This window comes from Medicago truncatula, chromosome 8 (assembly GCF_003473485.1).
Source record: "Medicago truncatula cultivar Jemalong A17 chromosome 8, MtrunA17r5.0-ANR, whole genome shotgun sequence".
NCBI classification, from domain to species: domain Eukaryota; kingdom Viridiplantae; phylum Streptophyta; class Magnoliopsida; order Fabales; family Fabaceae; genus Medicago; species Medicago truncatula.
Window position 1 is genome coordinate 46,861,040 of NC_053049.1, and position 13,072 is coordinate 46,874,111.

General features: G+C 29.3%; 1 protein-coding gene across 1 annotated transcript; it reads right to left on the reverse strand.

Moving 5' to 3' along the window:
* Positions 1-728: 728 nt before the first annotated feature.
* Positions 729-2,534, reverse strand: LOC11438458 (transcription factor MYBS3). The gene is made up of 3 exons (XM_003630590.4): positions 2,184-2,534; positions 1,479-1,672; positions 729-1,206 (listed from the first exon to the last, which is right to left on the reverse strand). The coding sequence occupies exons 1-3, from the start codon at positions 2,491-2,493 to the stop codon at positions 868-870; spliced, it is 843 nt and encodes a 280-aa protein (XP_003630638.1). The 5' UTR covers positions 2,494-2,534; the 3' UTR covers positions 729-867.
* Positions 2,535-13,072: the final 10,538 nt, after the last annotated feature.

Here is a 13,072-nt window from a genome sequence, read left to right on the forward strand (position 1 = left end):
ATATATAGTCATGTTACATTTTTTTTTTTTTTTTTGAAGGAATATAGTCATGTTACACATGTACATATATATTGAATCAAACATGCATGATGGCTGATGCATGAGGAACTGTTATTGACTAAATTATTACAAATAGAAAGTTGTAAATTAGTTTATTTTCTGGACGAGACTATTTGATGTTGTTGAAGGAGAAAACAATTTCCAAAATTGAGTGTGTGTACGCTTTCAAAATTCAAAAATAAAATTTGTGTTTATATGGTCCAAAGGGTGTGTATGAGATCTGCATATTCTGCATGAGCTGACTTAATGGAAATATATAGCGATTATTAATGGGAGAAATTTCCAATGTATGACTAACTTTTGGATTGAATTAGAAAGTCCAAATTATATGATAGAGATCAGATATACATTTTTTTTTACAGATATATACATTTTTATATTGTATAAAAAAGTTGTTTATTTCTTTTTATAAAGATCATCTTCAATTTGCCTCTTGCATTATTTTTGTTTTTCTTTTATCAAAATATACTTAATTAATTCATCATTTTTTTCTTGTGATAATCTGGGGAAAAATGATATAAATTAATTAAGTGGGTAATTAATCAGGAAAAAAGAGTGAGACTAATTATATTAACTTTCTTAATTCTTGTATAAATTAAGTTATAGGAGTCTTTTTTTTTAAGAATTATAGGAGTCTTATACTCCCTATTAAGGAATGGAGGAAATAATGGATAGTCATTATCAACACTGCTTTATATGATGCTGAATGTTGTGTATTTATCTTCAAATTAAAGGGGTCTGATGTTTTGCAATTAAAACGACAAATTGGTAACATAGAATGTGAAAAATTCCAGAGTACTTAATTAATTAAGTGACACTAATTGGGCCAAGAAGGAATGAGCCAGCAGGGGAGGGTTGATTCTGTTCAAGCTTCGTCTTGTTAGCATTAGGGGATGCAACTGAAAGTGTGAGGTCCAAATTAGGCACTGCTGCACAATTTGAAGAGTCATATAGCCAATTAGTTGTAGAGTAATTAGTATTTTCTTGCTTTTCTGATTTGGCTTCTTCTTCTTGTTTAAAGTAGGACAAAGTGGTGCCATCATTAATTTCAACTTCACATTTACACTTATCCTCAAATTTATCACCCAAATTTACTACTGAATTAGCATACCCTTGGTCTTTTGTGTTGGTTTTCTTGCTCCCAACCTGCAACCAAATATATCATATTATTAATTCAATGACAAGGATCCATAAAAATAAAAATAAAAATAATAAAATATATTTAGGAGAAATACTTACGTTCACACACACAAATCAAAAAAGTTAAAAGAGGAAAAGATTAAATAATGTAACTAAACTATTTTTGTGCATGCGTCCAAATAAATTTTATTTGATGTTGTGACCATCTGATAGCTAAATAATTAAGCAATTGATGATGATGAATGAATTGAATTTGTCTAACAAAGTATAGTATATACCAAGTCAAAGAGACTTGAACGTCGCTTCTTGTTGATAGTAGCCAATCTGAGAAAGTATTTTTGAGCATGGCTAGCAACTTGTGTAGGAGTTCTTGAAGTGACAAAGTTTTTAGAGATTCCTCTCCAGTCTCCTTTTCCTAGCTTCTCTAATCCAACAAGGAACATTCTGTGCTCTTCTTCTGTCCATGGAACTCCTGATCAATCATTATTATAATATATAATGTTAGATTATGAGATCCTAAGTATATATTATTTTTTTAAGAGAGAAACGTTAGTATTTTTTCTCATTCATCATGATTCAAACACTTATGCATTAACTCAAATTAGAAGTATATATGTATGAATAGCTACTTAATATTGTGACAAACATCCATAGCAATATATAAAGGAATATAAGATTTTGGTTTAGCATTTTTCTTTCAATTCTATTCTTATTAGTAGTTACATATTAGTATATATTACAAATAAAAAACAAATGAAGGAAGCTGTTGGAAATTTGAATATGATAAATTAGTTTTCAAAGAAGTTTCATTTCAACTACAAACAATAAAATTTGTAAAAAAAAAAATATATTTGATTTTTCATTGAAATTTTGAATTGATGAACTATAAAGCAAATACTAAAAAATATACACATTAAATTAATAGAAAACAAAAACAACATTAATCAGTGACTATCTTTCCGCTAATATATGTAGAAATATACCTTTCTTTCTCTCTTGGGGTGGACCTATAAAACAATCTGATAGATAAGCAATATTAGAAGTGGATTTATGATAATGATTTTCATCAATATTGGTTAATGATGTTGATGAAGAGAATGAGGAAGATGGAGATGATGGTGAGGGAAAGGTATCCATGCTAAAGCTTTTCTTGATCATGTTACTAGATGATGATGAGGAGGAGGAAGATGATAGTTGGACCCCAAAGAGACGAAGTCCTCCAAGGGTGAAGGATGTGCATGTCCTACAATTATGTCCTATCTTACCACAATGTGAACACTTTCTTCTCCCCATTATGTGTATATATATGTCTCTTTTTATGAGAATGAGAATGAGAGAGCAGAATAAATGAATTAGTTTGGTGGTATATATGATATGAGGATGGAGTAAGAAGATGTAGATGTGGTGGGGTGGGGTTAATTGATTATTGAAAATGGAAAGAAAAATATGGTCGCACACCCACGCTACTTAATTGGACGGACATAGTTTATTATTCTTGGATATTTTTGTTAAAAAAATTAAAATCATAGAGACACGAATTCCTTATCTTATTCATTTTCAGCATCTATCACCTCTGGTCCTATTCACCGTACATCTGGATCTGCCTGCAGATTATTTTACTTGATAATATAGTACTCTAGGCAAATATAGTATATTGTCGTACCACAAAAATCTACTTATACCGTAGTCATAAGTTTAAGATAGATTCAGATTATGAGGTGGGTGAATATCATATACTCTTGATATTTACATTAGACGTAAAACCACAATTTTTGAAAAAAAGTATAAAATTTAACTCCCAAATAAATTCTTAAGAAAACCATAATAACTACAACGATCTGAGTTACGAATAATGCTTCCATCCACGTTGGTTTTGATCATATTATCAGGAAGGTGTTTCAGAAAAACTAATCTGAAAATCTTATTGAGACTAGAGTCACGAAACACCTTTTACGATGGATATGAATTGATTTGAACGTTTGTATGTTTCTAATAGCGTATATTTTCAATTTAAAAATGACTTATAAAGACAAAAACAAGTTTGAAGTTGTGTTATTGAAATTCTTAATTTAGTCAACGTCAATGATTAAATTAAAAGAATATATCAATAATTTATATGTGTATATATAAAGTTATTTAATAAGTTAACATATATAAAAGTTATAAATTCAAAAGAAACTTATTGAAGGTTATCCAAACAAAATAAAGTAAATTGATTTTTTTTTTTATTGATAAATATGCATATAATGTATGACATTCATTTAGGTTATCTACACACTCAAAAATAATTTTGACACAAAATATCCAACAATATATTTTAGACAAATCATTTATGTTTTGAAGTTATCCAAACATAAACCACTTTGCCTATAACCTATTTTTTTTTAAGGGAGCCTATAACTTATTTGTATCCAAAATTAATTTTAGAAAATCAATTCAATAAAAATTGATTATTGTCACCGTAGAATCAAACACGCAGTAGATCAATTTGTAAAAACAAAAATCAATTAAACCATTTACCCAGCTCTAACACTCATAATAATATAATCTTAATCCAAAATTTAATCGATAAATAGCAGGGAACATGGTAGGAACAAGAAAATAAACACAAAACCTTACAAGTATATCACATAAAAAAAGGGAGGGTTATTAAGATTGAGAATTGTTGTTTACACATTTGGTTTGGCTGAGAAACACAAGTAATTTATTCAAATATCTTTCGGCAGTTAACTTTCGAAGTTTTAGAAAATCGGTTAATTGCCGAGGAAAACTTCGGCAGTTAACTGCCGAGAAATTTCAAGCCTTAAATTCAATAATGAAATACATCTAAGTTTTTCCTTAATTAAATTTAATTCCTTAATAAGCAAATATTTGTATATATTTGTAATTAATTTCATTGATGTCTATCATTATTCAAGGTAATTTTTTTTTTTAAAAGGTAATAAAAAAATATTCTTAATCTCGAACAATATATCTCTATTATAAACAAATGCTTTATTTTAATTGTTTCACCATGCCATAAAAATGTACACAAATATTATGCAAGACAATCCTTATTTATTTATTTCTTTAATTGTTGTTTGTAGATTTGGGTGATCTTGTAAGTGAATAATGTCCATATAGAACGGCAATTTGATTTTTGTTTTTGTTTCGATTTACATAAAAAAATATGTGATAGCACGTTTATATTTTCAATTTAGCATAACTATTCTTTCGTTCCTCAATAATTTTACATACTATGTTAACCAATTTTTTTTTGGTTACATCGTCACCTTTTATTATTTAAACCATTATAATATCACATGTGTCACCTTTATATAATACAAATGTCTTCTTTAAAATTTAAAGTACACCTAACATGTTTATTTGTTATACAACATTAATTGCTTTCAAGGAAATTTACATGTAGTTACTGATATAAGAATGTGTTTCTTTTTTGTGGTGATATAAGAAAAGGTTTAATTGCGCATAAAAAAAACATTGATAAGCAAAACATTTTTGTTTATATATTAAGAAATGTTTAATTAGGCAGAAAAGTCAATGGTTAAGTTTCACACACACGTATGCATAAAACGTTTAGAATTGTTGTTGATAATTTATGGTTTTTATCAACAAAAAAAATCAGGTTTGAGGTTCCATCGGCAGTTAGCTGTCGAAATTTTCAGTTTTTCTCGGTAGTTTATTGCCAAAGTTTTCCTCGATAGTTAACTGCAGCCGGTTCCATAATTGGCAGTTAACTGCCGAGAACCATTTTAATAAATTATTAGTGTGACACAACCAATGGATATGTGTCAACAGCAATACTCATTAAGATTAGAAGTGCACCTTGTGGGGCGATTAAACTATGTTTCAAAAGCATCGTGGAAATGACTTTTGAAATGAATATACCCTTAGCAATTAATTATTAGAATCTGAGATTCAATAAAGAAAGGGTGATGAGGATATTCTTGTTGAATTCAATAATGTAATTATAGTCAAGTTGTATATGAGAACAGAAATTTCGGATAATTATCTAGTCCTAATTACATAACCAGTGAATTTAGTATTATTATTATTATTATAGGTAGGCCAAGTTGTCAAGAATTTCAGTCCATATCACAAGTTGATTAATTAGTACAATTTGAACTGAAAGCAAGTTGGGGATGTTTGTTTAGTCTTCCAAATCCAATCCTGTAGCAAGAGGATATGCATTCCTTTGTCATCTAATTCAGACTCACTTCCCAATATCATACAAAGGAATCTTCTTAATTATTTTGGTCAATTTTAAACAAATCTAACTTGTTGAGTCTATTTTAAAAATTGATGCCTCGTTAATTTAGTTACTCCTAATTGAGTCTATTTTAAATGAGGAGTGATATTTGAAAAATCAAAATCAAACAACTTTAGTGATAATCTTTTTTCCTCTCTTCTTATTGGACAATAACAATAAAAAGAAAAAGAAAGAGAAAAAATAAAAGTACAATGAAAGTATAAGAGAGAAAATTGTCACAAAAATTGTTTAAAAATGGTTGTTCAAATATCATTTCTCATTTTAAATATGTCAATGGGCATATTGGAGCAATATAATAACTCGTTGAATATTTACTGTATATGTTTCTCTCTATTTTTCTTATAATTTATTTTCCACTTCTTACACTCAAACAAAATTGTCTTTGATAGAAAGCTATTTGTGAATTACATCCAAAAAATACACAATAATACATGGCCATAGGCGCACTGCTAGAATGATGATCATTGATCAGTTGCATCTGGTAAGCAAGTGCTTAATCAAAATTTTAGTTAACGATTTTTTAAATAGGAATCACTATTTTTCAATCCACTTGTTGAGTACAAACAAAATAGTATATAGCTCTAGTGAAAATAAAATACCACCGATGACATGGATAACCATGTGATATGGTGTCATGTGATCGTTCTTAGATGGCTAATAAATTTTATCAAATGATGAATCGTTCTATAGAATTTAACTTAAATTTTGAGATATAACAACTTTTTTTTATCAAATTTTACTTATATTTCGATTAAACTTTAGATTACCACACACTTTTTCTCTTGAAAAATGCTATCTGGTGTCCCAGTTAAGAAAACAAATACGATATATAAATCTTAGAGTTTTTTTTTTTTTTTTGACATTGAAAATCTTAGAGCTTGTATAGTTAAAATTTAAAAATAAAAAAATGATGCTTTCAATGTAAAATTTTCCTTTTTAATTTCTTTAACTATTGCCCCGAAGATACTAGTTAGCACGACCTTGTAATATTACACCACTATCAAATTCATTATCATATGCATAGACTCCTTAATTTGGATACATCCACTCCTCCACATCTTACCAAATTGGGTCATGTACACTTGGTAATAAGTCTTTATTAAGTCACATCAAACATTCATAATTAGTCTATAGGTAAGCACACTTATCTTAATCTTATCATAAATAGGATATGCAAAAGGTAACCAAAGACCGGGGGGAGTTAGTTCATGGGTCATAATCAATCAAGGAAATAAAAAATAATTGAAGATGAATACACTTATTATTAGTTAAAATGATATTAAGAAGGTGAGGCATACGTTACCCTCTCATGATATAAACCAATCAAAATGTAATATATATAAGTAATATTAAATGTCAAATAAATGAGTAGATTTTTTCTAAAAATAAAAAGAGTTAATCTTAATTTTTTTTTTTAAGGAGAGTTAATCTTAGGGGGGTGTATTGGATTAGGATTTTAAAGGATAATTTTTGTTTAAAAAAGTCTTGAGGATTTTAAAAGACTTTGATGATTTTAAAAGACTATTAAGGATTTCAATGGATTTAATTCATAAGATTTTAAAGGATTTGAAATGATTTTATGGATTTCAAGAGATTTCAACAGATTTTATGAATTTTAAGAAATAATTGAAAAAAATATCATAACACACTCTCTTTCACAAAATCTCAATAAAGACTCTTTTATTTATTTTATTTTATTTTTTACGGGAGAGCTAGAGCTAGAGAGAGTGAAGGAATCAGAGAGAGAGAGAGAGAGGTTTTTTACGGGAGAGCTAGAGAGAGAGAGGGAGAGAGAAAGAGAGAGAGCGGGGGGGGGGGGAGAGAGGAGAGGAAAAGAGAGAGTAAGAGAGAAGGGAGGAGAGAGGGAGAGATAGTAAAATCTTAAAAGAAAAAAACAATCCTAAGAAATCTCATGTTTTTATGAAAGACTTTTTCAAGCTAAAATTTCACTAGAAAATCCCACAAAATCCATCAAAATCTGATTTATTAAACAATACTTCGAAATTTGAATGATTTTGAATACCACTAGACTTTTTTTAAGTGATTAAGAGTCTTAATTGAATACCACAAGTCTTTTTTTAAATGATAAAGAATCTTGATTGAATAACACAAGACTTTTTTTAAATTGGAAAGAGTCTTGATTGAATACCACAAGACTTTTTCATGATAAAAAAGTCTTTTAAAATCCCTTAGAATCATGATCCAATACACCCCCCTTAATCATAAGGTAACTTTTAATTTTTATTTAATTTTCTTGTTCAAAAAAAATTTATTTAATTTTTATTTTGAAACAACAATTGATTTTTTTTATTTTTTATATTAAGGTGTTCAATCTTAATTAATCTACACCACAAGACTTATAACAGATAAAATTTTACATCAAATTTCTTTCATCTGGATGTCCTTAAATTCATCACTTACATTTATAAAATTTCTTCCATTCCAGAACCCCGAACGTGAGAACAAAAACATCTTCTTCATTCAAATTTCTTCTTCTTTATTCTTTCCTTTTGATCAATTCTTGTTTCTTTTTCATTCTTCTTCCCATTTTGATTGTTCAATTTTGTTGTTCCAAACTGTCGCAGTTTCCAATTATAGTGATAATTGTCGTTGTTTCTAGAACTGCATCAGGTATCGTGACTTTTTTTTTTATTTAAGCATCCAACCTAATAAAATCTGATAACACGCATAGACCTGTCTCACTATCAGCCAAAACCTTTAAGTCCAAACAAAAGAACAAAAACCTCATCACATAACCATTTCAGCAGCAACCAAAAAAATGCTAGCAAACTCCCACAACATCACAGCGGCAACACCTGCTAGCAGCCCTCAAAGTACAACATATGACTTACTCAATTGTTATAATTTACTACTTCACAACCAAGAAAAATCAAGTCACCATACCTGACGTGATACTGGAAATAACGACAATTCTCATGATATTTGGAATCAAACGAACGACAAGGATTCTCACGAAAATTGAAAAATGCGGCAGTTGGTAACGACAAAATTGAACAATCAAAATGGGAAGAAGAAATTTTATGAATATAACTGATAAATTTAAAGACATTCAGATGAAAGAAATTTGATGTGAAATTTTAATTGTTCTAAGTCAATTATGTAGTGTAAATTAATTAAGATTGAACACCTAAATATAATTAAGGCAAAATTACATTATGGGTCCTTTATCTTATTTATTTGTAACACTTTGGACCTTTATCTTTATTTTTTTTCCGTTTAGGTCCTTTATCTTTCTTAGAAGCACATATACATATTTTTTTCTTATTTTTTATTAAAAATGAAAAAAATCCAGAAATATGATCATCTTCTTCCTTTGAATCTTCATCATCTTCTTTAAATAAATAAAAAATTATACTAAACTATATCTCCAAATATCGTGAATTAATGTTATATTCACCTCAAATCTTCTTTTAAACACAAAAATTAAAATCTTAATTTCACAAATGTTGCAAGGCGGGTGGTGGAGGCTTAGTCACTCGCGGAAGGTTAGGCTTTACGAAAGTTAAGATTGTTCTTGAAACAACAAAATTGATGTGCAAAACTGCTCTCAATTTTGGGGTTATTTTTATGCCGAGTTTGAATATTGAGTTAGAAAATAATAATAATAATAATAATAATAATACGGTGCGACAATCTTTTTTTTTTTTTTTTTTGCGATGAAATTAAATCTCTTCCTCTATAGGGTTTTGATTTTTGTGTTTAAAAGAAGATTTGAGGTGAATATAACATTAATTCATGATATTTGTGTAGAAATTTTTTTGATTCAATGAAGATGATGAAGATTCAAAGGAAGAAGATGATGAACATATTCATCATATTTATGGTTTTTTTTATTTTTAATAAAAATATATTTTAAAAAATAAAATTATCTATTTTAAATAAAAAAATATGAGAAAAGGGATGTATATGTGCTTTTATAAGAGATAAAAGACCTAAACGAAAAAAAAATAAAGATAAAGGACTAAAATGTTACAAATAAATAAGATAAATGACCTCTAATGTAATCATGTCTATAATTAAATAAAAATTAAAAGTATTAAAAGTTACCATATGATTATAATTGATTTTTTTTTATAGAAAAAATTGACCCATTTATGACATTTAATATTGTCATTGTATATTTACATTCTGATTGGTTGATATCATAAGAGGGTAAATAATAAATACCCTCTAAACAAGAGAGAGTAATTAAAAAAAACCTATTAACAATCATTTTACAAACCGTAAACTCTTTGAAATTAAAAAATTAAATACTGAGCTGGCATTTTATAGATCACAACATGGTTTTTTGGTCATGATCGATGTCACATTATTATATCAGATAAAATTAAAGCAGCACACTGTGCCACTAATTGCTAAGCTCAAAAGATAGATTGCATCGCTATAATTTAGTAGTTGCTCGAATGAAATATTTTACTGAATGTCCAATGTGCAAGCACTTTCCCATATATCTATCCAAAAATAATTTGAATTTGTTGCAACAGATACACAAGATAGATACTATGTTATGTACCCTACAACTTTTCTCAAAACGGAGACACCACTTGGTGGAGCCAAAGGATCGCAATATGTTACTAATCTTTATTTTAATTTTGCAATGTTAATTTGTTATATTGACAATTATGCAATTTTCTAATGTACACTTCCTTAGCCAACTAATGGCTTTTTAATTTCGCAAAGAGGTATTAGTATTGTTTTCTCTAATTAAGTCAAAAACAACATGGGAAATAAATTAAGCAATGATAATGATTGTGCAGATGTAGAAACTGGTTATTCTTGTATTGGGCAGTCCATTCCAATCATACAGTATGAAATGTTCTTAACTTGTTGCAATCATTTCAATAGTTTATATTTGTTGATATATATACCGCTATTATAACTTTATAAGTGGTCTAACGCATACTAGTACTTAAAATATGTCTTGCTTCGTCTCATGGTAATAAATGTTTATGGTCCTTCTCATTTTTTCGATAAAAAAATTGGCTTAATTGATATGAGTTTAGTGAAGAAAAAAAAATGTACTTACTATTAAGCGACAACATCAATCAAGTCTTTACCATAGATAGAAATAAAAAGGTCATGAGTTTTTATTTCTGTGATCTTCGTAGAGCTGTCAAAACGGGCGGCCTGGCCCGTTTAGGCCCGATCCGGTCGGGCCAAGGGCTTTTAAGGGCCGGGCTAAAAAGCCCGGTTTGAATATGGGCTGTAAAAATAGAGCCGGCCCTATACGGGCTCCCGGGCTAACGGGCCAGCCCTGGCCCGTATTTTTTTCTTCCCTTTTCCATTCTTTTAAGTACTAAACATACATAAATATGCCGGGCTAACGGGCCAGCCCGGGCCCGTATCTGTTTTTTAAGGTAATTTGAATACAGGATAAATTTTCAAAATCAGTTGCTCTTTATTTAACATGGCAAATAGCATTGTAGTCATCTTTTAAAAGAATAAGTTGCTAGTAACTTTAAAAATAAATTCAGTAGCATATTTGATGTATAAGATATGAGTAATGAACTATGTTTACAACTTCTATCAGAAGTTCAGCCTTTCCAATTGGTTATCCAAGAACAATCTCTGTAGTAGTAATGACAGTTAATTAGTCTAAAGAATGCTATAGGAAAAGTTAATAGTTAATTGTTCTTGTCAATATGATGAAACAGATCCCTTTCTTTTGCATGTTAGTATTTTGACGTTTTACTTCACTTCCGAAGGCTTAGGGGTACCACAAAAACTAAACCACTGAGGCAGAACATGGTGACATCAAGTAGCATAATAGTATAAAATATGTCAGTTTCCTAGAAAGAGTACTTGCTTTGTTTGGGCTATGCAACTTATGGAGGAATCCAGTTTAGTAGTGAGCTTCACGAGAAGTAAATTCACTGTGAGTCAGCCAATCAGGCTGCATCTTCAGCTCCAGTAAATTCACGAGAAGTAAATTTTTTTTGCGGGCTGCCCGTGGCCCGAACGGGCTCCGGGCTTTTTTGGGCCGGGCTAAAAAGCCCTGGAAAAATTCGGGCTGCAATTATTAGGCCCAAGCCCTACGTTTTATTCGGGCTTTCGGGCCGGCCCGTTTTGACAGCTCTAGATCTTCGTTTGAATTTCTAACGGTTTTAATATTGGCTTAATTCATACATTCTTACATATATTAAAATAAATTCGGAGAAATATTTATATACTATGATTGGCCAGTAATGAGGGATTTTGATTACACTATGTTAGATTTCATTGTCCGATACCAACAAAAGCTCAGAAGTACACCTAAAAATGATAATATAATTAAGGTGTCTTAAAATTAAAGTAAAAGATCCCTAAAGAAAATTAACATAAAAGAAGAATGTAGAAAACAAGAAATATTCCTTTGTCATACACAGACAGATTCAAGACTTGTACTAATTACAGCTCATTATAAATTGACAATTTATCTGCTAAGTGATCATGATTAATATAGTCTAGAAAGAAAGATGAAAAGGACTGTGCAAAATTGACTAGTGGTGAAATTAACACAAATTATAGAATATGACAATACCTTTTCAGTGATTATTGTTTTCCTTAAGAGTGTGTTTGGATGGAGGAATGTTTTGAGGGAATTCAACTACTTTGAGATGAATTTTATTGTTCGAATCCACCTCAAAATAATTGAATTCCCTCAAAATATTTCCCCATCCAAACACATTATAAGATTCCATGTGTTTTAAAGATTAATCTTCAAAATCGGTTCATTTCTTACTTAATTTGTCGCTATCTTGTGAAATGGTGTGCCGGGTTGAATAGAAATTAGAACACACTACACTTTAATTTACATTCTTAATTATAATTATAAACAAAAATGAGTCAGAAAAGTTGATGTATTAGGTCAAAATATTGAACTTCTTTAAACATCCTCATCATACAAAAACTCTTGTTAGAGTTACCCTGCTAAAGAACTTTTGCACAAACTAATTTTCCAGATCCAACCATCAAATTAATAGCTCTTAGTAGATCAAATCTGCATAGTTTCATAAAACTTAAAATTATAAAATATTGACTATAAAATCTTATAGCTACAAATATCCAATTTTTATAATTTTACGTATGCAAGATTGTTAAGATGACATAAACATCTATTTGGGTTGGTCTAGTGGTATTAGCTTGAAATTTGGGAGTTTGATCATCCTCAAGGTCTCAGGTTCAATTCTCTCTGGTGTCAATTTAAGGGAGTTAGTTTAGCTTCATCAAAAAAAAAGATGGCATAAACATATTCAATAGTTGGATCAATTAAATATAATTTGTGCAATAAAGTGGAGTATCAACTATGTATTTGAGAATAAGTTATTTCTCAATCCATCCAAAAAGTAATCTTCATTCTTCAAATATGTTGTCTGGAGCTTTGTTTTCATGTTGTGATTTTCTCATAATAATAATAATATCAATAATATTATAATTAATTTGTAGAATGAACAAATCAACCTTGCGATACATATGCAGACATTTAGGTTTCATTGCTTGGGATTAAGAAATAAGAAAATTCTATATTTCTCTAATTGGTAACTGCTGGAAAGACAACGACGCTATATCATCTTTATATTTTTTGAGAGACGGAAACTGTTA

Bases quoted from the DNA above. Each gene is read 5' to 3' on its own strand.
- LOC11438458 (XM_003630590.4), bottom strand. From the start codon at position 2,493: ATGGGGAGAAGAAAGTGTTCACATTGTGGTAAGATAGGACATAATTGT. The intron at 1,673-2,183 runs GTATATTTCTAC...ATGATTGATCAG, and splicing joins ACCCCAAGAGAGAAAGAAAG to GAGTTCCATGGACAGAAGAA. The intron at 1,207-1,478 runs GTATATACTATA...ATTTGGTTGCAG, and splicing joins GTTCAAGTCTCTTTGACTTG to GTTGGGAGCAAGAAAACCAA.